This window comes from Panicum hallii, chromosome 2 (genome assembly GCF_002211085.1).
Source record: "Panicum hallii strain FIL2 chromosome 2, PHallii_v3.1, whole genome shotgun sequence".
Taxonomy (NCBI): Eukaryota; Viridiplantae; Streptophyta; class Magnoliopsida; order Poales; family Poaceae; genus Panicum; species Panicum hallii.
In genome coordinates this window covers 2867913-2895436 of record NC_038043.1, presented here as the reverse complement: position 1 = coordinate 2895436, position 27524 = coordinate 2867913, and the positions used below count along the sequence as shown (strand labels likewise).

Here is a 27524-nt window from a genome sequence, read left to right as displayed (position 1 = left end):
CCAATAAAAAATTCTAAACTATTATTTCTATTATTATTAATATATTATTGTTTATATAAAAATACTACCCACGATATGTGTCGCCATATATTCATGTATGATGGAAGAGATAAAAATACCAATTCATAAACAAATGGTTCAATTAAATATATATTAAACACATATGGAGGTGTATGCAAAATAAAATCTATTGCAACTAGATAATGATAAATATATATTTTAGAGTATGTGTTAGAATATTTAATAGATGAAAGAGGACGTGAGATAGATAATTATGGTTATTAGCTATAAGCTTTATTTTTATATTAATTTTAATTAGCTCGTGCGGGAGCACAGATTGATAGGCTAGTTTACATAATCGCTAGTCTCTTGCCGGTTGTTGTATTGGATATGGACTTGTTCCTTTTGAATTTTGAATTTTTATATATAATATATATTTATTAATTGTATCTAGTAGGGACGGTTTAGACTCTAGACTGTTAGATTTTAATAAAATCCGATGGTGTATATTCTTCTTTTTTCTGATTAATATGGTAATTTTTAAATCCTGGTGACGAATGTGGTGCCTTCTTTTAACAATATTGTATTAAGATAAATAAATGATTGATATCCAAGATCTTCGGGGTATCCCTTATGTGTTTGACACTTTTTTTTTGCGAGGGGAGACACTACACCTATGTGGTCATTAAGTTGAACAAAACAATAGCTAATTGAGTTCTCAAAGAATCATTTTCAGCTCTCTTTTTTCCCAAAATCATAGAGGTATAACTCGCCTTCAACACTATCTAGGATGTAGCTCTAACATGTTCTCACTATACTATTATTTTGATCCCTACCCATGTCCCATGATGCCAATGTCAGGCACCCATTGGTCGGTGACTAGGAGGAGACAATCGCCGTCCCTGACGAGCCTCGGGTCGTCCACCTCGGCGCCGTCAGTCGTCACCGCCCTCGTCGGAGCGAACCCGAACGTGCTCCCGCCTTGCTCCAGGAGCTGCGTCACCGTCTCCGGCATGAACACCAGCTTCCTTGCGCTGCTACCCTGCTCGGGGCAGTAGATGGTCACCCTGACACGCGAGCTGCTGTGCGTGTGCCTCTCGTGGCGGCTGAGACTGCCGCCGCCGCCGCCGCCGCCGTGCCGGTTCACGTGCGACGATGAGAGGACGCCGAAGAGGGAGTTCCGCAGGCTGACCATCCGCCTGGGAGGGCTCTGCCTCGACAGCAGCGGCGACGGCGACGAGCCGGCGTTGTCGCACTGCGGGACCCTCGCCGGGGGCGCGCTCTGGAACCTCGCGACCTTCTGAGCCTCAAGCCTTCCGCCGTGATCCGTCGCCGGGCCCTGCTGCTCCGGACCCTCGGCCACCTCCTGCCGCCACCCGCTGAGCAGCTCCTGCACGTCGCCGTGGCCGAGCTCGTCGGCCATTGCCCTCGGGGTCCGGCCGGCGCCGTCCTCCCTGTCCGGGTCGGCGCCGCGCTCGAGCAGGGCCCTGACCATCCCGGCGTTCCCCTGGAGCACGGCGCGGTGGAGCGCGGTGGCGCCGTCGTCCCAGCACGCCGCCGTCACGTCCACGCCGTGGCGCGCGGCGTCCTCGAGCAGCGCGGCGTCGTCGGCTTCGACGGCCGCGCGGGCGTAGAGCGCCGCGTCGCCCGAGGACAGGTCCGCACCGGCGTCCGCCAGCAGCCGCGCGGCGGCGTGGTGCCTCCGGGACAGGGCCTCCCACAGGGGCACTCTCCCCTGCGCGTCCCTTGCGTTAGGGTCGGCGCCATGCTCTAGCAGAAGCCTGACGCACTGCTCGTGTCCACTGGAAGCTGCTACGTGCTGTTAAATCACGAGCAGTAAGCATTGTAAACTTGCGATTCAGACGGTAAAATTCAATCTTGGATCTTAAGATTTACCAGTGCTGTATGCCAGTAGTTATCTGACTCATTCGGATCAACGCCACGCTTGAGGAGCTGATGCAACAGGAAGTCATCTCCTTTGGTTGCAGCGTAGCAGAGCGTGACAGGGAGCTCCAGCTGACCCCGGGCCATCATGTACTCGATCTCCTCGGCGACGCCGGCGACCGCGCCGCTCTCCTTCTTCTCCTTGAGGTACTGCTAGTAGGGCAACACGATGTCATTGGGATCCACAAGCTCGTCAGAGCAAGAAGCAGTACAAATTCAGAGCTTGAAATCGAACAGCACAATCTGGAAATGGGCATTCAGTCTCTCTCTCTCTCTCTCTCTCTCTCTCTCTCTCTCTCTCTGTTTTTTTCAATGTTTTCGATGTGTGGTGAAGGTGAACAGAACTGACCTGGATCAGGTTGTTGATGATTATGACGCCATCCCCAACATTGGCCTGGACAATCCTGAGGAATGCGGTCCGTTCCATGCGCAGGAGCTGGCTCAGGGACCTTGTTCTTGCCGTGAACAGCTGGGGCCTGTAGCACAGGACCCCGATCTCGCCGACGACATCGCCCGCCCTGGCCGTGCCAACCAGCTGCAGATCACACACATCAAGATCATCCGACGCATTACGCAAGCGTTCGGCTCGACGAATGAACCCACCCAACCTCTGAATGAATGTGCTATGGAACCAACTGAACATGGAGAGAGGACTTGCCTGCTCTGCACCGCTCTGCAGCTCTATCAGCTCCTGCCAATGCATCACTTGCACATGTCACTGTCATTTTCTTGTTTTCTCACTGATCATTAGCTAGTTATTACTGGATAAACTATTTATTAAATAACCTCGAGCTATAATCGTGATGAAAAGAGTGTGCTTTTTTTTTACCACACTACCAGTGACTAGAATGTAGAAATCCGACGGCGCCTCGTTCTGCAGGATGAAGTCCTCCCTCGGCGCGAAGTACTCGGAGTTCATCTCAGAGACCTTCACTTCACAGTTCACACACAGAACAGTGAAAATTCTTGTGCTTGCAGCAGATTTCATGGAATGACGATACAAATGGATGGAGTTGGCAATGCTTTTGATAGGTACTAGGAGTAGTTTACCAGCTGGAAAATGAGGTCATTGGAGACGCCCTGGAAGAGGTAGACTCTCTGGACGAGGGCGAAGAAGAGGTGGTGCGAGATGCTGGAGCGGATGGCCTTGGGCAGCGCGTCGAGCGTCTCCTGCTGCTGGAGCCCCTCGGAGTCGGTCCTGAACTTGAGGCTGAGGTGCGACACCATCTGCTGCTGCAGCCTCGCCGGCAGCTGGTGGCGCACGGCGAAGCCGGTGGCGGCCTTGATGGTGTCCCGGTACGTCCTGGTGCGGCTGGTGCCGTGGACGACGAGGTTGGTCATGTTGCCGATGAGGTAGGCGGTGAGGCCGAGGTTGAAGAGCATGTAGAGGGTGGTGAACACCATCTCGCCGGTGTTGACGGCGTGCATGTCGCCGTAGCCGACGGTGGTGAGCGTGGTGATGGACCAGTACATGGACGCCGCGTAGAGCCGCCAGATGCTCGCGCCGTGGAAGTCCGGGATGGAGGCGCTCAGCCACGTGTGCAACGGGTCCGGGTACCGGTCCGCCAAGAGGTAGTAGAAGCACCCCGCGCAGTGGACGGCGAACAGCGTCACCTGCACGCCGGCAGCCGTGTCCGGCCGGTTACGTTCAGATGAACTCTGAATAATTCTGAACACGATCGAGCCAATTGGAGACGAAGGAAGAATGCCGGAGTTAAATGATCACGTACGCAGATGAGCTTCGTGCATCGAACCCAGAAGTAGCTGAACTTCCTGTCCTTCTCCAGCCTAGAGATCAAGCAAAATCAATGATGTTCAGGATCGAGTAGGATCTTCGTCGTCGAGGAACGATTGAAATTTGATGGTCAGCTCAGCTCAGCTCAGTCTTGGGTGCCGCCGTCGACACGTACGTACTCGGCGAAGAGCGTGCCGACGCGGTGGAGGCGCCAGAGTCGGAGCATGCCGAAGAAGTTGTAGGACCTGGCCTGCGGCGGGAGGATCCGGCGGGTGAGCTCGGTGGGCATGGTGGAGGCGACGTCGAGGGCGAGCCAGGTGGTGGCGTACCGCCAGGCGATCCGGCGGGGGTCGTCCTGGAGCAGGAAGGTGCGGCGGTCCGTGTACGCGACGAAGAAGGTGAGCACGATGTCGACGGCAAACGCGGCGTTCACGGCGTCGTCGGCGGCGGCGAGCGCGCCGGCGGGCTCCGGGACGAAGCCGAACTCGAAGGGCGCAACCCACGCGGAGTAGAGCACCAGCACGATGAGGGAGTGCTCCCACAGCCGGTACCGCGGGTCGTAGGGGGACACGATGAACCGCCGGAGCCGCGGCCGCCGCCCGCCGCTGCGCGCGCCCAGCGACGGGAGGAGCGCGCGGGCCGTGGCGCCGTGCCGGCCGCTCGTCGCGTCCGCGAGGGCAGAGCTGCCGCCGCCGCCGCCGCCGCAGCCCCATGGCCCGCAGATCAGCGTCATCGCGCGCGCGCGCGGTGGGCGGTCCGGTCCCCGGCGTCACTGTGGCCGCCGGCGGCGAGCCGGCTAGCGCGCGCCTTCCTCCGTGTAACCGCCCGGATCGTGGCGAGGTCTGATCCGCTTCCTCGAACGCGCCGCTTTAATTAGTAACTGGCAGCGCGCGCGGCGGGGCGGGAGTGACAGTCGCCGGCGCTACGCGGATCACGCAACTGGGCTTCATTGGGCTTTGGGCCTTGGGCCCTGTAATTTGGTGGGTGGGTGGGAGGGAGGGAGGGTTAGGAAGGGCAATGGTGAGAGGCCCACATGGCTAGGAGGAAGAAGGCACAGCATGTGTTAATTTGGACTGTGGATGGCTGATCAGACCTTGATTTTTTTTGTCAATCAACCATTTAAGTGATTTAAATTTAGATAATCTGCCTAACACAGAAACTCTAATTGATTTACAGTATGGATTAAATAAAAGAACGGTTAAGCTTCTGCTAGGAAAGAATTTGGTGTGAAAAAGAGTCCATGAGTATGGCTGTCCATGAATGTAATTGGTTGCTCTGCTCTTGCAGTTGACGCCTAGACTAGAAGCAACCTCCTTTTGGTACGTGTTGCCTCGACAATTAATCTGCCCCTTATCTTTCTAACATAATCCTGACCTAATGCACCTCAGCATACACGGACAAGCCAGAAATGACGCGATAAGATTGAAGATGTATAGCATAATTTTGGACAATAATTTGTATCACTATGCATATGCATAACCCATGCTTCCATCCATCTCTTAGTCTTGACGTTCTTAATTGGTCCATTAAAATAAAGTTCTTCTACTCATAGCATCAACCATAGCATATTCCCGGCTTAGTGGCATACAACAACTCCTCGACATCACTGGAATGATCTTATAAAGCGCCACACAAACCCTCTACCCAAATTATTGATCCAGAGAATTTACCCAATATTGATATGCATCATTACTTTATTCTACACATAGTACACATGAGTAAATCGATGTGAATATTACTGATAATGTTTTACAAAGAATTAATGGAATTTATGAGTAATTTGTAATCATACCGAGTGATATAACCAGTTTTTTCATGTCAGTCTCATATGAGTTCATGGTCTACTTATTGATCATGTTTCCTTTCAGTGAGGTTGTTAGAGGAGGCAGGGGCTATCATTAATCAAACAGAAGGGATTGTGACTAGGCTCCCAAATTGGAGCAACGAGTACATGCCAAGTACCTAGTGTGAAGATGGTGTCATCTTTCTCAGTTTCTCCTTTTCTAGAAGGATGGGTTGTTTTGGTTGTATGTGCATGGCTTTTGAAAAGGTCCCTTGCATTCTGTGTGCGCCGGCCAAATGGATCATTGCTCATGAATCATTGCTCTATTAGTTCTTTATATTTTAGATGGGCCATTAGTACTCTAAATGTCCTCAAGACAATAATAACAAGAGTATGCCGGCTGATTAATCTTGAAAAGTGTTACTACTTCATTATACTCCCTTAGGTTAGAGAACATCCCTTGCTTTGGCTGTATTAAACTTTCAAAACTTTAATTTCGATATTTTTAAATATATATATTTTAGAAGTAATATTAGTATCTTGTAAGAACAGCTTTGCCAAATCATACCACTGAAACTACATATAAATGTGAGCGAAACAAGTATTGTCGATTCCTAGATGAGGTACGACCCAATTTGAGAGAACGACACTTGATACATCACTCGGGCAGTAGTGTAACCATCTTATGCATTAAATTCATTTTTTAACGTTTTTTCTTTATAGCGATAAATTTGGGTATTACTCCGTGGTATAGTTTACTACATATAGATATGTTGCCGAGTTTTCCTTCACATCGACATCAAAGCTGACAAGTGGCAAAGGAACAAATAATGCGCATAACACGTTGCCGGAAATTGCAAAGCTACATCAAATCGGATAGTACAAGATAAGAACAATGGACGACTTAATTGACGACCCTCGCTGTCATGGTTGAAAGCTAATGAAAATATTATTATGGGCTTATTTGCACTGTCGCAATCCAAATAGATTTTATTTTAGTTGTTCTTCAGTGATACCCCAACCTAGACTGAGCAATTTGCTCGCCTGCATGATGTGCATGTCACCATTAGACTGGTTCAAAGGTACCGTGGCTAGAGATAGGTTAACAAATACAAAAATAAAATTATGATCAATGCAAGGAGTAATAAATCTGAAACCTAGCTAGTAAATTTTGCAGGAAGCAGTGTATGTTTAACTCCTCTAAAATACCTGTCGAAATCCTCTGTTTCAAGGCCTATGATATTGATCACATTGTCCATTAGCTCCATCATCATTAAACTTGTTCACCCACATGGATGACCAACATACATGGATCAATCCATCATGTGGGCCTTCACAGTGGAGAAGTGTAGGCCCTAATCCATCACCCATACACGACGTGTATTGTTTGCTGCGCTGTTGTCACCTCACTGGACTCATGGCCTTACTCCATCCACGTCATGTGGTGTATCAAGGCATGGATCCCCGGCATGGTTCCTGTCCTTCCTTGGGTCTACCATGTCCTTCAGAGTTCAGATTGCTGCAAAAGCCTCGTGACATCAACACAAACATATAACCTGCAGAAAAGAGGGGAAAAGATCTCTCTCTCTCTCTCTCTCTCTCTCTCTGCGAAATACAGAACAGATACAGATGCTCAATTGTGCAACTTCTTATTATCCCCATTGGCTCACACTAACTTTCTCAAACCAAGTAAAATAAAAATAAAAATAAACAGCAGACGTCTTCCTTCTTAAACCTCACTAAATTTACAAAATTTGTGAAAGGAACAAATGTTCACTCATTCCATTATTGGATAATGAGTAGAGATATTGTTTATTTAACAATAATTTCTCATCGAAATATATTATATATAGCCTTGGGAAATTAAAGGTCCTGTCATGGCGCATGGGTCGCTGCAAAGCGAAACCGGACATTTATGCGGCGATCCAATAATGGAGCCCTAAATATTCCAGAGCGCTAGCTACAGGGAGCAACAATGAGCGAGGTCGCTCGCTCACGGGAGGGAGAGATGGATGGCCGGCGCCGACGACGCGTCAAATCGCCCCTCTTCTCGATCCATCAAAAGTTGCGTCCAGCCGACCGATGCGGCCGTCGGATCACCGGTCCATGTCACGGCCGCCGCTTTTGCCGGGGGAGACCGGTCGACGGCGTCGCGGCCGGGTGGAACCAGGACCGGCCGTGGCCTCTTTTCGTGGCCGCCATGGACGATGAACCAGGAGCTGCTTTCTTGGCTTGCTTTTGCAGCTCTCAGACAGATGCGGCTGGCAGCATAAAACCCCATGATGCTAAGAGTCGTCGAAAATTCTAACAAAAACGTAGTGTATCGAGCATGATACCATAAAAGTTAAGAAAATTTGGGTTCAAACAACAACTTAAACAAGAAAAAAAAGAAAGATAATTTCAAGGATTTGGACAAGCACTACTCACCACTATAATTCTTTTTTTTCTCTCATTGTATATATAGCTTGTAACTTAAGCTTCATTTTGTCGGATTATAGATGGTAACATGCTCCTTATTTTTATTGAAGTTCTTTACAACTCTTTGTCCTACGAGAACATCTAAAACTTCTCGGTATAGGCACTTTAATTTTTCTATATCTCAGCTCATATACTCTCTCCGTCCAAAATTCTAATCAAAATAACTAATAATTTAGGAGAAAACGACCGTTAATTTGGATGGAATGAAAAACTGAACGAAATAATAAAATGAAGGAAAATGGGAACCGGTAGTTCACCACAATTGGCAACGTACCTCGACGTGACCTCTTGCTTGCAGAACCCCACCGCTCGATAGACGCAGAACCCACAGTATTAATGACATGCTGGTCCCACCAAAGGCATGGCCCACAGGTAGGGTGTATGGTAAAGCAAAGATGGAAAAGGAGTGCGTGGATTTGCACAGGTTCTGTTCTGCCTCTACTTGCACTCCGTCCATCCACATCTTCGTAATTTGAGCGGAGCTTTCGTTCCATGCAATCGTTGAGAAGTGAAGTGATAAGAGGCCACTTTTGCAACAGAACCTGCGGAAAATATGATATTTCCACGTCTTCTTTACCCAAACTTTGTGTTTGGGCAACCTGGATTGTAAAAATTTTAGTTCAACCTGGCTCCAAATTACACACACAAATGTTCCTTTATTTTTGATTGAGTAGTGCGCGATGTCATGATAAACTTACAACAACAGACCAGATAGCGTGTACAATAGTTTTTCTTTGAGGTATTCACACAATAAAACATGGAGCTGTGAGGAGACATACCTCTAATTATATAATTATAAGAGGAGTCATGATGGTCGAGAAGCTTAGAGGTTGACGGAATGGGAAGAACGAGAAGAGCACTGAGGCGCTCGCAATAGCCTAGTGGATGATTGTCTTGACGTAGATGATGAATATTGATATTAGGATATCATTGAAGATAAGGTAAAATTCGGAATAGAAGACGATGATATGCCTCTGATAATGTGCAAACTCTAAAGTACCACGATCCTCTAGGCCCCAGTTTCACCAGACCTAGGAGGAAGTGGCCACTACACTCATGAAAAATGTGTAATTATTGTTGCTGGGCATGGATGCAAATAAAGAATGTGTGGATGGCCTAGTTTTGAGAAGAGCGACTTTAAATAAGGCCCTCGGATCCTGGCGACTGGCGTCCCTCGGGGAGCGGCATAATCTCCTTCTGGTAGCCCGTGCGCTTCCATAGGTCGTCCTTGCCTGCACACCATCGTCATCGTCATCACTATCCACACCAGATTGTGACACACCCTTGACTGAACTCCACAAGACCACAACGTTGTTCTCTCGTTCATTCGCTGAAGCAATCTGGTTAAGAAAGAGCAGAGCTGTTGCATGCTCGCTGGATCATTCGGGGGATCAATCTTCTCACACCATTCCACTGGATTGCGTTTCCAGGTTTCTGTTCCAAGGATGGTTCTTTGATCCCCGCACTTGATTTTGATTGGTTTAGCTGACACCTGGGTGTTTCACTGTTTGTTTCTGATCACTTGTTTGGCCCTTTTCTTCCCTCTCCCTGTTCATCGATCGCTATTCCAAACCATCTCAGATCACTCAACTGAACAACAGCAAGCTGCCTAGCTCTTGCTCTCCTGTTCTTGTCCACCTCACTCCTCTAGGATCGATTCAATCAACCATCTTGCTACTCTGCACAGATTGGGTTGGGTTAGGCTGAGATTGGACTAGAGGATTGGGTTCTTGACTGCCATGCTGAAGAAGACGACATCAGGAGGAGCTGCAGCGGCAATGGGGTGCGGTGACCCCCAATCGTCCTTACCTCCCGCCACCAAGGTCGCGGAGGGCGGCAGGCCGGCCTCTCTGCTGCTCTCCACAAGGTCACTCCCAGGCCTCTTCTCCGCGGACGCTCCCATGAGCCCCACCTCCATGCCTGAGCAGTCCAAGAACCTGACTTGCTCTGGCGCGAGGAACGGCGGCATCGGCAGGTCCGGTTCCTCACCCTGCAGCGGCATCGGCAGCCCGGCCGCCGGCCTCGCCGGTGTGCTCGTCGCCGGCGAGGCCGATGACGGGGGATACCGCAACAGCGGGAGGGTACTCCTCGGGATGCGGCTCAGAGTTCAGCTGCCGCCGCCGCCCCCCGGTAAAGGGCCCGGCGGCGGCGACCTCCCGGGCTCACCGATCGAGTTCGGCGTCAAGAACAGGGATGCCCAGCTCGCGCTGCTCTCGCCGGTGCAGCGCTCGCCGCTGTCGTCGTCGGCGGCGAGGCTGGCGCGGAGGAGCGAGGTGGAGGAGCTGGCCGAGGAGGACTACACCTGCGTCATCGCCCGGGGGCCCAACCCCAGGATGACCCACATATTCGAGGACCGCGTCGTCGAGAGCAGCGCCGGCGCCGGAGATGGCGTTGGTGGCGATGCCTGCAGCATCCTGAGCTCTTGCTCTGGATGCAGGAAGGATGCTCTCTTGCTGCATAGGTAAAAAAGATCTCTCATTCCTGATGATCTGCACTCTGCACATCAAATTTCATACTTCTTTAGATGCTTAATTTACCTGGAATTGCTAAATTTCAGTACCTTAATTTGCATGATTTCAGTTATTTTGTCGTTCAGATTTCAAGCTGGATGAATTTAGTATGTTTCAGTCAGCACTAAATCATTGTTAGTGGCATTCTCTGACTAGTGGTTTAGGTGCCTCAGACTAGTTCCATGGTAACTATTATTCAGAGATAATGGAAATGCTTTTGAAGTAGGATACAAGATAAGATCATGGTCATATTTTATTGTCAAACTACTTAGTCTAAAGCGACGCCTTTGGCCCAATCGCATTGTTCATGGTCTATTGCCAGCCACTCCAGCAACATTTCATTTTCATCTGGCCTGAAAGCAACATGATTTCTGCAAATATTTTAGGCTTCACCTTGGAGCAAGTAGCTTGTAAAGTATTTGCAGCAGGTAGCTTGTGAGCCTGTGACTGTGAGTGACACCAATCGATCCCAGGCAGTCTCAGGCTGCAGAAAATGGATTCAATACTGACCCTTTTTTTGTGGTCCATGAACCATGACATTACATTGATATACAGATTGTGGATCTGGGGTCCCCTATCTTTGTCGGTCATTCGTTGCCGGCCCTGAATTTGTCTCTGAACAGTGATGTTTTTCGTCTCCGTGAATTCGGGATCCCTGGTGAGGAGATGGACCATAGATATTGCCACCACGGTTGTCTGCTAATCATTCAGCTCCTGGATACAATTCGGGTTAATAATTCATATTCCTTTGGACTTTCTCCCAACATAGAGACATAGTTATATTATTAGTACCAGGTGTACAAGGCGTGTTCTGGGAGATAGTGATTTGTAATCGCACATTACACATCTGAACTGGCCCTGAATTATGCCTTTTTTACATTGAGTAAATGTGTCCTATTACTGCTGTACAACAGAATAACCTGAAAAATGCTACTTATGACACACAGTTTGACATGATGTTATTCCTTGGATTATAACAATCCTTTTACTGATTCATCTTCCAGAGGTGAGAGAGAATTCTGCAGCAGCCAATACCACTACGAAGAGGTGCTCCTGGGCAAAAGAGTCGACGATTCGCCTAATGCATCGGTGAAACTGAAGCCCTGAATTTTAGCAGAGCTTATATGCTGATTGTTGAGTGACAAATTATTATTCTCATCGTGAGAAATTTTGATCCCAAAGGACGTGGAGACCAATATTATCCATTTCTATTTGTAGTTTTTTTTTTCGGTAATCATAACTGGTGATCATGAGAAATGCTGAGCAGTCTCTGCTTGGTGCTCCTTGAATGCAGTTATAGAAGATGCAGTCAGATGCTGCAGTGAGAAATGGGCCGCAATCTGGAATGGGCCCAGCAGCATATGAAAACAAATAAAGCATCAGAGAAAGAAGCCCACGTTAGCAGCAGCAGAGACAGAATAAGTCAAAAGAAAGACACCAACCATAAAGCAATCTACTCCTTTCATATTCGATTGAAAATAACATATAATACTTGCCGGTTATTATATAGAAATCCCTTTTTGTTAGCTTCCTTCTTTTGGTTTTTCTTTGTTCGTTTAAGCCTAGCGATTGATTAATTATACAATAAGATGTATAAAGTTGTGCTTTTCAACATTTTAGAATACTTGATTAAACATTATGTAAAACCTAATTAAAAACTTTTTACTATAACATTGCAACCTTTTTCACTCTAAAATGTCGAACTAGTACAGTTGAGATTTTTTTTAAAAAAAAAGCTATATTCATGTGTGAACAATAGTCCTCGTTCTTGGCCCATATCGGAACAATAAAGCCCATGGTCTAGATAATGGCTCGATCTTCTTCTTCCTCTTCCTCTCTCACAAATTAGGCTTGCTTGCTGAATGGATAGTGGCCAATAGTGCAGGGTAACAGATGAAGTGAGGAAGTAGAGGTGCAGAGGGTGCTCACGGCAAAATCAAGGTATGCCGCGTTTCAAACCTTACCATACCGAGCCCTTCGCCCATCTCGAGGTTTAGAGACATGATGATGCTATGAAAGCTGGAAGCCAATGGTGCATTCAGTCTGAGTTGGAGGTACGGCCAAGATCATTACACCGATGGTGTCACGCTCCCGTAGTACCGTTACCGTTACGATGGTGATGCTATGACAGCTGAACTAGATCGCCGTGTTTGCGAGCGTCTGCGCTTGTACCGTGTTTTTTTTAAAAAAAAACTGAGCTACATCACCAACGCGTTCCGTAGACCAAATTCGGTTGGATGTACACCGTGTATCATTGCTGCAATGAGGTCATGACAAACAGGGCATGGTCACCAACATGTCCCAACGCAAAGACCAAATTAGGCCAGAAATTAGGCCAGATGTGTAGCAAAATATCACCGTAGATTTGAACCGACGAATCACGGCAACTGGAAACATGGTTGCCATGCATCACCTCCCTTTGAACCAAAATTTGTATGCGTACCAAGCATCATTACGTTTGTGACACCATGACAACTGGGCACAGTCGCCGATGCATCCATGGACTGGATCTAGTCAAATGTGTGTACCAAGTACCGTTACAGCGATGACGCCACAGTAGTTAGGTGACATTACAGGTGTGACGCCATAATAACCAAGTCAAGAATGTGTTCTAGGACCAAAATGTGCTAGGTATACGCCAAGTACCATTACAGTCATGATGCCGTAACAGTTGTTCGAATTCACCACATACAATGGACTAGTAAGGACTGCCAACGATGATGCCATGACGGCTGGACCTCACTCAGCGACGCGTCCTGTAGGATAGTGCTGCCACGTCCAATATTTGATTACTAATTAGAATATTAAATATAGATTAATTATAAGATTAATTGCACAGATGGATATAAATTTGCGAGATGAATCTATTAAGCATAATTAGTCCATGATTTGACAATATGATGCTACAGTAAACAAGTGCTACTTATGGATATGATAGATTAATTAAATTTAATAGATTCGTCTCGTGAATTAGCGTCCATCTGTGTAATTAGTTTTATAATTATCTCATGTTTAGTTCTTCTAATTATCATCCGAAGATTAATTGTGATAAGAATTAAACTTTGATGCAGGTAACAAACACCTCTAAGTTGCGTGCTATATACGCAAAATAACATTTACTATAATTGTTACTACATATATGAAAAATTCTAAAAATAAAAATAACACGCACATGGAGAATTTTATGCAAGTAGTCACTGGCAAGTGGGTCTACATGATCCACGGTCCCACTTGCCAGTCAGTTTGTGATTTGTAAGATTTTCTTTAGGAAAAAAAATCCCTGATTCACCTTGCCAGGTAATCCCGGAGCAGGGGGCACGATAAAACGAGGCCGGAAGGAGACGAGCGCGGACTGCAGTAGGAGAGGAGAAAGGAGGAGGGAGGGAGGGAGGGAGATGCCGCCGCTGAAGAAGTCCAAGAAGGGGAAGCGGAAGTCCAAGGACTCCAGCAAGCTGAAGGTCGCCAGGATCCGGAACGCGCCGCCGCCGCTCCCGCCGGAGCTCCGCGGCCTCGACACCGAGTGGTGGTACACCTTCCTCCACAAGCACGCCGAGTCAGGTATACCTACGCCGCCCGATTCTCCCCTTTCCCTGTCCCGTACCGGCGCCGTTTCCGCGAATTCTCGTCCATGGTTGCTGCATTCCCCCAAATCCGCGCTGGCGGCCGCTCCGCACGGGCTTTACGGCGGCCACCGCGCCCTCCTGCTCATCCGGGCATGCCGCTTTCCCCGGATGTCCGGGTGTGGGTCGCAATCGCTTCAGGGCCATCCGTTTGGGGGATAGTTGATTCGGTGGGTGGATTTTAGTCAATCCTTAGCGGATTTCGATTTCCATGACTGGAGGCCAACCGTGTGAATGTGCCAAGATTTGGGGGTAGGCAGCCTTAGTATCGACGAAAAACTGAATCTTTTTAGCTTGATTTTGTGCGAAATTGTGAGCTTTGTAATGTGCTGCTGTTACGATGTGAAAAAATCTTGGCCTGGCTGTGTGTGTGATTAAGTTTCGATTTGTTCTGCGGGACAGGTCAAGTTATCCCTTCAGATGAGGGGAAAGCATTCAGGCACTTCTTCAGGACTTCGAGGAAGACTTTCGACTACATCTGCTCCATTGTAAGGGAGGATTTGATCTCGAGGCCGCCCTCCGGTCTGATCAACATTGAGGGGAGGTTGCTCAGTGTGGAGAAGCAAGTGGCAATCGCCATGAGGAGGCTGGCATCTGGTGATTCACAGGTGTCGGTTGGAGCTGCTTTTGGTGTGGGGCAGTCTACTGTTTCACAAGTGACATGGAGGTTTATTGAGTCGATGGAAGAGAGGGCTCGTTATCATCTGGCTTGGCCAGGCCAAGAGAGAATTGAGGAGATCAAAGCTACGCTGGAGGCTGTTTATGGCCTGCCAAATTGTTGTGGTGCTGTTGATGCCACCCACATAATCATGACGCTTCCTGCTGTTGAGTCATCTGAAGACTGGTGCGATCCAGCCAAGAACTACAGTATGTTCCTGCAAGGGATTGTTGATGATGAGATGAGGTTTATTGATATTGTTACTGGTTGGCCTGGTAGCATGACATTCTCACGCCTGATGAAATGCTCTGCGTTTTTCAAGCTCTGTGAAGCTGGGAACCGTTTGAATGGCCCTGTTAAAGTTTCAGCAGAGAATGCAGAGATCAGGGAGTACATTGCTGGTGACTCATGTTATCCTCTGTTCCCATGGCTTATGACACCATATGAAGGGAAAAATCTGTCTGCCCCAATGCTCAACTTTAATGCTCGCCAAAAAGCTGCTAGGCTGCTTGGAACGAACGCACTGACACGGCTGAAGGGATCTTGGAGGATCTTACACAAAGTCATGTGGAGGCCTGATAAGAACAAGTTGCCAAGTATAATTCTTGTTTGCTGCCTGCTTCACAATATACTTATAGACTGCAAAGATGAACTGCTTCCGACTGTTGAACTTCCAAACCATCATGATATTGGCTATAGTGAAGAAAACTGTGAGCAGATGGAACCTAATGGCAAAGCAATGAGAGAAAACATTACAGCACATCTCCAAAGTTATGAAGCTCCCAAGCTTCTGCTGAACTGAACTAAGTTTGTTTGTGCTATTGCTGGGGTTGTGATGGTGCATCTTTGATTCTTTTTCTGTTCTTCTCTTAATTTCCATTATTGTAGTAAGATTTGCTGGGTGCAATTCAGTAAAGATTCCCCAGAAATGGCATGATCGATTACTTTAGGGTTTAGCTAGTTGGATAAGTATAAGAACTAGTCCTCATGATTGGGTTTATGTTCATCATGATAATGCCAGTCCTCATGTTGAGTGGCATGATGTTGCATAATGTAACAAAATTCATGAATGATTTGGCAATTGGTATCTTATTTTCTGAATGATTCAGCATCTTATTTAGGTTCATTACAAGGTCACTGTTTCTATGATGAGACTTTTGTTGTTAGAGAAGGCCTGAAGTTGGTTGTGTGAATTCCACACCCTAATAAAGGATGCGATAATATGGTCTAAAATTTTATGGTTTTATCATATATATATATATATATATATATATATATATAGCATAAATTACATAACCTGACAAAATATGTTAAAGTTGGTTTTGAAAAATTGCATGATCTTGATTTGGTTATATGAGAGATGTGGATGTGAAATCAAACTTTTGTTTAGTTGCTTGGTTAACTTGATTAACTAACTGGCTTGTGGAATTTGTCCAATTCATATCATTTTTCTAAGGTACAGTGGAATCTGTTACAGGATTGCATGAGCTTATATTCTGTAACATCCATCGAACTATTGAATCCTCGTTAATGTAAGCAGCTGTGTACATGTAACGCTTCAAGCAATGTTTAATAGTTTTTCATTTAAATTTACTGCATAAAATTACGCCAGCACGGGACCCTTTCTGTGAAGTTTCTTTCTATAAATTTGTTTGGTAAATCATAAATAAAATTTCCAGGATAACTTGTGAAACTATTTTTATCCTCTTTTGCTCTTTATAAACCTTTTGCATGGAAAGAATATTTCATCAGAATATTTCTTGAACAAAATATGCTAAAATCCAGTAAGAAGTTGCGAGTTTTCAAGCAGAATCCAAATATGCACAACTAATTTTGCATTGCCCTGCATTGTAAATATTCCAACAGACTGTATCTATAAATTCATTGCCAATATCTTGGAAACAAAGTTTAAAAATCATTCGAACCATGGTTGACAACATGTGCGAAAACTTCTGGTGTATACACAGAGAAAAACAAGAAATGGCAGCTAGGGACTTAAAGGCAGCGGATGAAAATGAAGAAAGTTTGGCCAGGTCCTCTACTCTGTTGTTCTTATTATGCATCAGGGCATGATCAAATCCTGCATTGTAAGTTCTAAACAACTTATTATAAAGCTGTCGCTCCTGTATCTTGTCCGAAGCCCAAAATTTTGATGTGTTGCCTCAGGGAATTGGTGATGTGCCGATTCAGTAGGATTTCGTATTATATGCTGTGTTTTTGCTGTTTTTGTAGGTACAGGAAATTAGTAGTGTTATTTCTGCAGCTGACTGTTTAGTCCTGTCAGATGAAATGGAACGAGGTGAGTCCATTCTACTATGTATTCACAGTTTTGCGTGGACTTTTCTGATTCTGAGTCATACAGTCATAGTAGGCACATTGGAGGTTGACTGCTTTTTCTGTATAAATGGGGACTCCGAATGCATTCCATACTTGTCTGCAGGCCTAAGCACAACAGAAAGAGAACGTCACTCAACTCGTGGTGATTTCTATGGAACCAAAGGTAACCATCTATATCCTTATCAACTAGCCATTAGGCAATCTAACTCTGAACCTCTCCGAATCAACCACTGATATCCTTATCCAACTGTTTTTATTTGGTGGAGGTTTGACATGGTCTGGACCTAATTGAGGAAGTGCCTTTTGTATTTCCAAAAGAAAACAGCATGTGTGCATAGATGAGGGGTTGATAAGTTGATTTGCACCTGAGTGTTTAGAATCACGTTCTTTAGAACATGTGCATTTTTGGTGGAAGTGTAAAGCCCACAATAAATTCTGTATGCTGATCTTAAACTCGGAACAGTTTTAGCGAATTTTGAGATTCACACAACTGCAGTGCTATATTTTGGTCTTCTTTTGTGTTTATGGTTTAGTTATGGCCTTATGGGTTAAAGCATACGCTGTTAATTTCCCGAACAGAAATTCAGTCTTTCTTCTTGAATCATGTGTATATTTATTTTATCCACTGAGAAATAGTAAACCGGTTTAGCATTACTATTTTTGTTCAGGGTAGTAAAATGCTGAGATGATCTCTCTACGATCCACATAATCAGCTGGTAATGCCAAATTTACCATGCTATGCTTCATTTTCTTATTCTGCATACTATTCATTGTTTCCAATTACCATGGGCACTATTATTTACTGCTTTTCTTAGTTAATGTTAGCTAGTTCCACATTTCATTATATGATTGCCTGCAATTTGGTGTTTTTCATGGACTTTATACCACGGGTTCGAGAGGTGTAAATCCTTGGCTACATTGGGTTGTAGAACGCATGCTGTTTTAGAACATTGTTGATGACACGCTATTGTTATCTTTTACGTTTTAATTCATGTTTGGCATCATTTATGGTTTCAAATCAAGTCTCACTTTACTTTTCGACGCGAACATGTCAACATGTTGCAACACAATATTCTTTGAAAGCAAAGTAGGACTGTGATTTTGTATATATATGTAAGCCTCTCTGAAATTGGTGAGAATTAGCTTGGTTCACAGCAAACTGCTGTGTGACATCAAGATGTCACATTATAAATGATTAGCTTAAAGTAGTGGGAAACCTTTTGTGAATAGTTTATTTCACAGGAACTTGGTGGGCGATTTCCTTATCCTTGATAATCATCATGTGCTATCGATCACCAATTCCACTGAAATTGGTGAGGATTGATTTCACTGGACGAAAAAAGCATGTTTGATGCAAAATACCAGAAAGGCATATCGTGCAAAATGCACGGCAATAAAGAATCATGATTAAGTACAGATCTAATTCCTGCATGATGACTAGAAGTTGTAGCAACACTTAGAAGACATGGAGCAATGCACAAACGGGAATAAGCATTGTTGCCGCTAAACTTGCTGCATTCTTTGAGTTTGTGGAGCTTGAGGTTCCGTTTCCTGCATCGAATAAAATACTCTTCTCAGGTTACCACAACCACTCCACCAGACTTCCATGTCTATTAGAGTACTGAGCAATTTGAAAAAGAAAACTACTAAAAACATCTCTCTGCACCAAAATGCTGTAAGCATTCAAACTACTGCAGGTATTCTTTGAAGTGCTGCTAAGTTTGATCATCTAGGTACATTTGGTACATAGTGCAAGGATTCTTTGCATGGCCATCTGAAATCCAAAAGCCGCATAAGAACTCATATTTTTGCAGTTGCAACAAATCATATTTCCTTTAACTAGTAAGATCTACAATTTTGTCTTCTGTTTTTTATTAGAATTGAACAACGAGCAACCCTTGTTTTGTTAGAAGCATCTGAATTGAAAACATTAAAGTTTAGTGATGTCTTCACCTGAAGGTGCATCCGCAGCTGCCTCAGCTTCTTCCTCCTCTGTTGCTTCTGAGTTGCTGGAAGGTGCTGGTGCCGGTGCTGTTGGGATGCCTGAAATCGAACAACCATGCATTCATGTCTGATGGGTCTAAGGGGTAGTAGAAATTGATCATGATTCGCATTGGATTACAACATTGACATGCCTGTGCATTGGCTGATCGGTGGTGCTTGGACCTTGCAGACTCCAGGGAGCTCCAGCGCCCTCGTCTGGTTGATGGAGATGCCAAAGGACGTCGCGGTGCCATCCAGAACCATGCAGAGGCACCGGGGATCGGTCTGGACGACTCCAGCGAGCACAGAGCAGCAGGATATCCCCGGTTCCGGGGCCTTGCTCGAGATGAAGTCCATGCACGGGGAGAGGGTCATCATCACGCTCGAGCAGCCGTTGCCCTGCGCCGCCACCTGGGAGAAAGCCAGCGCCACCACCAGACTTGCCATCGCCAGGACGGTCCCCATCGTTCGTGCAGCCATCATCAGGCTGCACGAAGCGAGAGCTTCGATTTTTGGCAGAGTGTGGTCTGTGAGGACGGTGGAGGAGGGAGGTGGCCAATGGTGTGGTGATGCCTGCCGGGATTGTTGGAACCGTAGTATACCAGGTAGCTACCATGCTCTCCCTGACCAGTGACCACACAGGTGTTTGGCCACGGCAGTGAATCGACGTAGCCTTTGCTTGCAGCATCCTATTTATGGAAATGCTTCTATGCTCATGCATGACTGGAAGAGCTCGGTTGCTTCAAGCCCAGCTTGTCAGCTCCAGCCATCCGTTCCTGGGTCTGCTGGGTGGTCAATTTCTCATTGAATTTGTAGCACGGATCTTGAAAAGATACGCATCTGATTCTTGAGCTGTTATTTGGATTGTTCCAAGGACAAGCTTGGTCAATCCTGTTTAGCCTCTTGATCAAGTCTGATGATTGTGTCGTCTCTTCTTGAATGTCGTGGCAATTGTGTGTGACGGTGTCTTCATACACGAAGAAACTATAAAGACGAGCAAGCAATTGATGCATACTTTGAATTCGTCTACCATCATACTGTTTGCACAGATGCAAAACATACAATCCCCCATTGATAAGAAATTCACTATACTATATACAGCTAGTGAGGCAAACATGAACAAATTAAAAGATACAGATACGGAGTACATTCTACTCCCTCCGATATCATGTCCAGATACATAGCAAAATCGATGTATCTAGAAAAGTTAAAATAGTCAAAATAACTAATAATTTAGGATGGAGAAAGTACGTCTAAACTCAGAAAGCCATCAGGGACGCGATTGCGAAGACGAAAGACTCCGAGACCACCGCGGATCTAGTGACGCCGGCGTCCTAAGAGACGGCACCAGTCGCTGGAGTTGCCTTCGATCCAGCTCCTGCGTGGAGAACGCGCAGACAGACATGCTCGTGAGCAAATGTGCGCAGATTGTACTGACCTGCCGGTGCTTTTCATCGTGAAACGTGGCATGCAGCATTTGACAGAAACCAGAAAAATTAATGTACGTAGTAGCAGATAGTCATCAGGGATAGATTATCACCTGCGGTGCTCTGAAATGGCGGCGGCGCGGTGGGAGCCTCGACGGTGGCCACCGGAGTGGAGCCGGCACCAGGGGTCGCCGCCGCCTGAGGAGACGACGCAGGAGCACCCACAGCTGCCCCGTCGTGATTCAGTTGTCAGCTAGAAGCTTAGCTAGCGTGCGGCGCAGCAGTGTGCGTTACACGCGGGAGGGATCGGAGGTTCTAACGACGGTCTTACCGTTGCACTGGCTGACGGGCGGGGTCTGGACCCTGCACTTGCCGGGCAGCTCGAGCGCCCTGGCGTTGACGGTGACCCCGAACGACGACGCCGCGCCGCCGCCGAGCACCGCGCAGAGGCACCGCGGCGCGCCGCGCACGACGCCCGCCAGCGCCGAGCAGCACGACGCGCCCGGCGCCGACGTGTTCCCCGCCGTGAAGGAGAGGCACGGCGCCAGGCTGAGGATCGACGCCGTGCAGCCCGACGTCGCCTGCGCGGCGCACCGGGGCGCCGCGACGACGACGAGCAGCGCGGCGGCCACCGCCACCGCCGCCACGGCGAACCCCCGCAGGCCGCCGAGCGCGGACGAACCCCGAGCCATCGGAGCACGAACAGTGCTGTTACAGACTTACAGTGGTGAGTGATCCGGCCAAGCTTCAAGCTCCCTGCTTGCCCTAAGATCGATGAATGGAGGTTCTGTGAGTGTGTGTTGGGATTCCATGGCAAAAGCACTTGGCCTTTTTATAGAGAAGGCTGGAGGAGGAAGTTAAGTGTTTGGATGGAGTGGTGGCCAAACCATCCGCCTACCTCTCTGTACTTGCAACTGCTCTCTACGTTCCAAATTGTAAGTCATTTTGATATATCTAAATATATATAGATTTTGCTATGCATTTAGATATAGATGTGTCTGCATACAAGTAAAATTTATATATTTTAATTTCCAAAACGAACTACAATCTGAAACGGAGGGAGTAGTTAACATCACATTGATAAATGGAAGATATATATATATATATATATATATATATATATATATATATATATATATATATATATATATATATAGTTATTACCAACTGAGCAAGTATAAGTGACACGTAATGTGAGGATAATTTTTTTATTCTCATAAACGGATCTAACAAACAAAGCTTCCGGCACATTTAACAAAATAATATCATATCACCTGTTTTTTAATTGAAATCATGTCACTGGTGAAGGGGCAGAATAGCCGTAGGATTTGCAGACTTGGTGATGCGATCGCGTGTTGTTGGCACCGGTATACTTGGATTTTGGTGGCTGGCCAACTCTTCCTCCTCGCCGGGCCGGCGGGTTGTGTCACCGCACGCCTCCTCACCCGGCCAGGTAACGGATCCGCAGCGGCCTGTTTAAGCCCCCGCGGATTGAGCACCGGCCCGCAAAAATGGTCGGCCCACGAAACCAGAGCAACCAGCAGCGGCCCACGGATACGTTCTCGAGTTTTTCCAAGCGTGCTGTAGAGGTCGGCATATTTGCCTCACAAAAAGAAAAAAAGCAAAAAGAACTAGACATATCCATCAGAACTCCAGAAGGCTCACTTGTCAGCGATCATAGCTAATGACGATCTCGTCAAGTTTGCACGCACCATTTCAGGGCGACCCTACATTTTCAGCTTTGTGCTTTGCCCTTGGGGGAACTTTGCAAAACTTGTAGCAGGCAACACACAGGGTGTTGTAAAAACATGGAACACCATGCATCTAGTGACATGAGAGAGTGCTAGCTAAGTAGCTAGGGCTTCAGAAACAAAAGCGGCACAAGAGTTCACTCATCAGGGGAGTGGAAGGCTCTACTTAACATGACACTCCCTCCATTTTTAAATGTATGACGTTTAGGACAAAGTGACCATTAGATTGTCCTAAACGCCATATATATAAAAGCTAAGGTACGTAGTAGCATGTCACCATGGGGGCAATATTAGCCAGGGCCTAATAGTCCAGGAATCAAAGAAATACTAAACTGATTCGAGCTTAGACATCACAATATCCACCACCTTGTGCTGCAAAACACGTTCCACTGCCTTTGGGCCAAGCCTACAAAACAAGGAAGACAAGAAAATTAAGCTGAAAATATCTAAAAAACCTACCCAACTCATTCACTATTTATACTGGAAACATAACAAGTGACAAGCAAGTGCATGGATGGTAGAATGATACTTAACCTGAAGTTTAGGAGCTAGCACCGGCATCTCTACCGATCAAACCTACATTGCAGAAAGGAAAAGGCACTTTAGCTCAGCTCCGTAAAGAGAGTTTATTTGGAAACAAACATGAAGAGTTGTTAAAAGAATATGAAAGATATCTGAGAATGCCGGAGCTGGTGCTAGCAGTGACTGAGACGCACCAGCAAGAGTACCACCAATGAGCCGCAAGATGAGGTAGAAGATGCACAGAACAAGGAGCAAGAAGCATACACAAATGGGCCGCGCAAAATGAAGCCTGAAACCCTTTGTGCTCCTAGACGACGTCCCAAGCAGTCGGCAGCAAAAGGCGATGCTGCCAAGCATCCAGCAAGCAGCAATTGCACCGACGATGCAAGTAAGGTGGTGGACTGGGTGAAGAGCCCGAAACTGAACGAGGAGCACCAACCCGTTGGCCAAGGCAATCACTGGGACAAGTAGTTTCCAGTTGCAAATACCAGAAATCTGCAAGAATTCAGACAGCTTCTCCGTAGATGTCCAAGCCACAAATGTATGCCATGATGTAGTCGATGCCAGAAAATCTCATCTTCTGTTTCGACATAACTGCAATTAATACCTTGAATAAACTTCAACAATCATGATGACTCGTGATGCTAATTTCTCAAACTTCCGGTGCTAGGTTAGTGGGTTCTCACGGTAATTCAAATTAAGCTCAATGCATTTGATCATTGTAACTGCAATGATGCATAACTACATTCACAAAGTGCAACTGCGAAGACACTTTGGATTAGGCATCCGACCCAGGATGGATTCATGCCGACCTATATACTTGAGTTCTTTGACCTTGTGAGTGCAACTTCCACCTACATGAAGGGGAAGATCATATAGTACAGCCTGGAAGTTCACAAGAATTCAAGAATACTCATAGGTTGGGGCAAAACCCAGCAACCCACAATTCACTTGGAGGCTTTCGCCACAACTACGATCTAATGGGAAGCCGAGTAGTCAATATAAGGGTAATCAGGAATGCAATGCAACTTATAATGAAGTAGGCCTTGGCAAAATACTAGGTCACGCCGATGATGTTCTATTGGAAAGACAAGTAGTCTGATGGAGTGATGGTAACTAGCTTCTTGATGCCAAGTACCAAATCGGTGTAAAATTCCTTGAGCTGATACTGCAAACAGAGTAGCTAAAAATCGGTAACAAAGTGTTGGGCTCCCAGTGTCACTACATGTCTTTTATCATCGTTGAAGATGCAAATTTTAAATGGATGCATGGAAGAAAGTTTTGGCTGACCTTGGTGTTCTTGCGCTGAGGCACAGGCACCGGCTTCCTGAATTCCTCCCAGGCCCTGAGAGATTCCCTAAACGCCTGCACTTCCTCTTCCTGGAGATGAAGAGCCAACATCCTGTCCCTCGAGCTGTACAAGCTCTCGTGCATCGTTCCCATCTCGCGCTCTAGTTTCTGTACCTCCGCCGCGCCGGCGTGCTCCTGCCGCGGCTCGCTTCCCGGGCACCTGGACGCGCCCTCGCCGACCTCCCGTCGCAGATGCTGCAGCTGGCTTGCCAGCAGCGCCAGCGTCGCCTCTTTCCTCCGCAGCTCGTCGACCATGCCTCCCAGACCCGCGGGCCCTGCCGCCGCCGCCGCGCCGAGGCTGCGCGCCGCGTTCAGGGCGAGGAGGCGGGATGGAGGAGGCGGGGAGGGAGGCGCCTCCTCGATCTCCGAGGCGGCGCTCGGGCCGAGAGGATGGCGGGGGACGACCGCGCCGGCGCGCCTAGCCTCGTGCCCAGGCCGCGGTTCGCCTTGCAGGCGCAGCTTGAACGACGACAGCTCGCCGAGCCGCCGCTCAGCTGCTGCATCTCGGCATGTAGGCATTCAAGCGTCGCCTGATTCCTGTGCGGCTGGCTCGCGGCGTGGAGGCTGGGCGGCAAAGGAGGCGGGGAGGGAGGCGCCTCCTCGATCTCCGTGGCGGGCGCGGGACGACGGAGGACGCCCGGGAGGTCCGCGTCCGCCTTCTGCTTACCTTTCTCCGCGGCGCTGAGGCGGACGCCGCCTCCGTCGTCCATGGTCTCAGCGCCTTCCTCCTTCCCGGCGGCGAGGGTTTCGCGGCGGGTTGATGAGGCGGCGGAGTCGGAGGCGCAGGGGGCGGCAAGCTCATGACCAAGTTGCGCAGCTGCTGCAGCCCCCGGCGCCTCCTCGATCTCCGCGGTGTCCCTCAGGAATAGAGCACGGTGGGGGGCCGAGCGCAGGACGGAGGACGCCCGCGCCGGCTCCGGCGTGCGCCTTCTCAATACCCTCCTCCGCGGTGCTGAGGCGGCGGTCGTGCATGGTCTCGACAGCTTCCTCCTCCCCGGCGCCGGCGCGGGTTTCGCGGCGTGGCGATGAGATGGAGGAGTCAGAGGCGCAGGGGGAGGCGGCGCGCCGGAGGCCGCCTTGCCGGCTGCTCACGCGCTCCATGAATGGCGCGCGTCTTTTCGTTCAGTGTGCCGCCGCGCCGTGCGCCCGTGCCGCACAAATATTGGCGGATGGCCTCGTCTGATTTCGGAAGAACTTTGGGCATATGTGGATTTCGGAAGAACTTTGGGCAAATGTGAATTGGCGAAATACTCAAACTAAACAGCTATATGAACGAGATAAACGCACGATTTAGTGGACACGATTAGGATTAGCCATCTTGTAATGTCTGAAAGGTGTTTAAACAGGTTAAATGCCTCATGGCCAACGTGTTCAGAAGCTTAAAAGCTTCCAGGGGAAGAGCCTGTCGCCGAAGGGAACCAACAAGCTCGTCCACCCACCGTGTGAAGGGGCGAAGACTGGGCCGGGCGGCCGGCGGCCAACTTTACATGACAACGTTGAGCTCCGTGCTGGTGGTAGCCTTTTGACACCGGCTGAGAAGCCTTTTAAGTCGCTTGAAAATTATTCTTAAGGTATTTAAGTGTGTGTTTATGTCACGGAAATGGTCAGTTACTCTTTTGTTAATCTCAAAAAAAATTCACTCTTCTGTTGAAATGAAAATACTCTAGTGTATTTTTCAAAAGAAAAACTACAGCTATATCCACCGATAGCTTCTGGACTAGTGGTAGCCTTTTGACTTCCGTGCCCATGCGCCATTGCAGCAGAGCCCGTACTGGGCACAGCTCCTGCTGACCTGCTCCTTCGCCAAACCAATCAAACCATCCGTCCGCCAGTCCAATGAACCCTGGCCATGCCCTGCCGCGCGCTAGCTCTCTCTCTGGTGCCGGGCAGTGGCCTGCCCTAGTCCTCTCTCCCTCCTGCTCTCCGCTAGCTTCTCCAGTAGGCGGCCAGTACTCCTCCCACCTCCGCGCCGCGCCGCTCCGCTCGTTCCGATCCCAGTCCGGAAGCTCCTCATCAATCCATTGTTGTCGCGTGCAGCTAGCGTCGTCGAGTGCTTGGGGACGGCCCGGCCGGCGTCGAGACGCAACCGGCCTTCCACGGTGAGGCGCATGATGATGGTGGCGTTCGGGACCGGCGGCGGCGGCGTAGGAGCTCCTTCTGGGACGACGGCGGCCGGCGTGACGGCGGCGACGTGTTCGGGCGGCGGCGTAGGGGCGCCTCCTTGGACGACGACGGGGGCGCGTGCCGCCGGCGGACGGACGGGAGGAAACCGTCCGAGTTCAGGGGGGGCATGTGCAAATATTGAATTCGGAACTTTTTCAGAAACACCCCTAAATTGGATCGCGATCGATAATCGCGATCCAAATTACGGAATTTTTTAAAGCATTTCATCCATTATTTTACACAAAGATCCCTAAATTGGATCGCGACTATTAATCGCGATCCAAACCGGTGGGGTTTTCGCGAATGTGAAATCTAATGGTTCGTTTGATTAGGGAGCCAAGTTGAATGGAACGGTTCCATTCCAGTTTCTGAGGATGGAGCCGTTCCATTCTACATTTGGTAAGGAGAACGGAGCCGTTCTATTTTCTGTTTAGTTGGAGAGTGCGCTAGAGTAGAACCGTTCCATTCTGTGTTTGGTTGGAGAGTCAGGTGAGTGAGGTTACCTCCTCCTTTTATTAGGGGTGAGGTTACCACCATACACAAAATACAGCAAGCTATCAGGAGGAAACATCTATGGCCAAGACAGGATGCGGGCGCCCGGGGGGCCTCCGCCGCGCGGGGGGGGGGGGGGGGGGGGGGGTGGTGGCGGCTCCAGGGGCTCTGCCGCCCCGGGGAGGGGGGGGCGCGGGAGCGGGGGCTCCAGCGGCGGCGCGCGGGGGCCTCCATGCCGGCGGCAGATCCGCCCGGGCGCGCGACGGGGGGGGGGGGGGGGGGGGGCTCCATCGGCGGCGCGCGGGGGGCTCCAGGCCGGCGGCAGATCCGCCCGGGCGCGCGACCGGGGGGGGGGGCCTCCAGGCCGGCCGGCGGTAGATCCACCAAGGCGCGCGCGGGGTGGGTGGGGGGGGGCTCCAGGGGCGGCGCGCGGGGGCCTCTAGGCCGGCGGCAGATCCGCCAGGGGCGGCGCGCGGGGGCCTCCGGCGGCGGCGGCGCCGGGGGCGGGGGGGCTCCAGGGGCGGCATGGGAGCCGGTCGCTCACCTGCGTGCGGAGGGGAGACGAGCGGGCGGTGACGGGCAGCGGGACCCGAGCGCGCGTGGGAGGCGAGCGCTCGCGTCCGCTCGTTTTCACGGAGCGAGCTCGTTCCGAATCTACACCGAATATTCCTGCGCGGGAGCGGTTCCGCTCCGCTCCGCTCCGCTCCGCTCCACCGTCCTCCAACCAAATACGTGCAAAAATGGCACCGCTCCGTTCCGTTCACCCTCATT

The 27524-nt window shown here is 48.7% G+C and overlaps 5 protein-coding genes across 5 annotated transcripts; 2 read left to right on the top strand and 3 right to left on the bottom strand.

Annotated features, from left to right (window-relative positions):
* Nucleotides 1-832: 832 nt before the first annotated feature.
* On the bottom strand, nt 833-4412 carry LOC112880104 (potassium channel AKT3-like). The gene is made up of 8 exons (XM_025944589.1): nt 3859-4412; nt 3675-3732; nt 2995-3558; nt 2774-2872; nt 2603-2635; nt 2294-2479; nt 1897-2094; nt 833-1819 (listed from the first exon to the last, which is right to left on the bottom strand). Exons 1-8 carry the CDS (start codon nt 4410-4412, stop codon nt 833-835), a joined length of 2679 nt encoding a protein of 892 aa, XP_025800374.1.
* A 4683-nt stretch (nt 4413-9095) lies between these two features.
* On the top strand, nt 9096-11684 carry LOC112883483 (protein MARD1-like). The gene is made up of 2 exons (XM_025948788.1): nt 9096-10401; nt 11455-11684. The coding sequence occupies exons 1-2, from the start codon at nt 9680-9682 to the stop codon at nt 11555-11557; spliced, it is 825 nt and encodes a 274-aa protein (XP_025804573.1). The 5' UTR covers nt 9096-9679; the 3' UTR covers nt 11558-11684.
* Nucleotides 11685-13816: 2132 nt separating this feature from the next.
* Nucleotides 13817-15844, top strand: LOC112882435 (protein ANTAGONIST OF LIKE HETEROCHROMATIN PROTEIN 1). The gene is made up of 2 exons (XM_025947504.1): nt 13817-14008; nt 14473-15844. Exons 1-2 carry the CDS (start codon nt 13846-13848, stop codon nt 15528-15530), a joined length of 1221 nt encoding a protein of 406 aa, XP_025803289.1. The 5' UTR covers nt 13817-13845; the 3' UTR covers nt 15531-15844.
* Nucleotides 15845-16724: 880 nt separating this feature from the next.
* Nucleotides 16725-19513, bottom strand: LOC112880103 (non-specific lipid-transfer protein-like protein At2g13820). Its single transcript, XM_025944588.1, has 3 exons — nt 19201-19513; nt 19019-19108; nt 16725-18616 (listed from the first exon to the last, which is right to left on the bottom strand). Exons 1-3 carry the CDS (start codon nt 19511-19513, stop codon nt 18522-18524), a joined length of 498 nt encoding a protein of 165 aa, XP_025800373.1. The 3' UTR covers nt 16725-18521.
* An 869-nt stretch (nt 19514-20382) lies between these two features.
* On the bottom strand, nt 20383-21167 carry LOC112880102 (non-specific lipid transfer protein GPI-anchored 2-like). Its single transcript, XM_025944587.1, has 3 exons — nt 20807-21167; nt 20589-20702; nt 20383-20426 (listed from the first exon to the last, which is right to left on the bottom strand). The coding sequence occupies exons 1-3, from the start codon at nt 21165-21167 to the stop codon at nt 20383-20385; spliced, it is 519 nt and encodes a 172-aa protein (XP_025800372.1).
* Nucleotides 21168-27524: the final 6357 nt, after the last annotated feature.

Excerpts from the sequence above, each read along its gene's own strand:
- LOC112880104 (XM_025944589.1), bottom strand. The coding sequence starts at position 4,412 with ATGACGCTGATCTGCGGGCCATGGGGCTGCGGCGGCGGCGGCGGCGGC. Across the intron at positions 3,733-3,858 it reads GTCGGCACGCTCTTCGCCGA|GCTGGAGAAGGACAGGAAGT; the intron begins GTACGTACGTGT and ends CTTGATCTCTAG. Across the intron at positions 1,820-1,896 it reads ACTACTGGCATACAGCACTG|CACGTAGCAGCTTCCAGTGG; the intron begins GTAAATCTTAAG and ends GTGATTTAACAG.
- LOC112883483 (XM_025948788.1), top strand. The coding sequence starts at position 9,680 with ATGCTGAAGAAGACGACATCAGGAGGAGCTGCAGCGGCAATGGGGTGC. Across the intron at positions 10,402-11,454 it reads GATGCTCTCTTGCTGCATAG|AGGTGAGAGAGAATTCTGCA; the intron begins GTAAAAAAGATC and ends TTCATCTTCCAG.
- LOC112882435 (XM_025947504.1), top strand. The coding sequence starts at position 13,846 with ATGCCGCCGCTGAAGAAGTCCAAGAAGGGGAAGCGGAAGTCCAAGGAC. Across the intron at positions 14,009-14,472 it reads CCACAAGCACGCCGAGTCAG|GTCAAGTTATCCCTTCAGAT; the intron begins GTATACCTACGC and ends TCTGCGGGACAG.
- LOC112880103 (XM_025944588.1), bottom strand. The coding sequence starts at position 19,513 with ATGGGGACCGTCCTGGCGATGGCAAGTCTGGTGGTGGCGCTGGCTTTC. Across the intron at positions 19,109-19,200 it reads ACCGATCAGCCAATGCACAG|GCATCCCAACAGCACCGGCA; the intron begins GCATGTCAATGT and ends GTTCGATTTCAG. Across the intron at positions 18,617-19,018 it reads AGCTGCGGATGCACCTTCAG|GAAACGGAACCTCAAGCTCC; the intron begins GTGAAGACATCA and ends TATTCGATGCAG.
- LOC112880102 (XM_025944587.1), bottom strand. The coding sequence starts at position 21,167 with ATGGCTCGGGGTTCGTCCGCGCTCGGCGGCCTGCGGGGGTTCGCCGTG. Across the intron at positions 20,703-20,806 it reads GCCCGTCAGCCAGTGCAACG|CTGTGGGTGCTCCTGCGTCG; the intron begins GTAAGACCGTCG and ends ACGACGGGGCAG. Across the intron at positions 20,427-20,588 it reads GCCATTTCAGAGCACCGCAG|GAGCTGGATCGAAGGCAACT; the intron begins GTGATAATCTAT and ends TTCTCCACGCAG.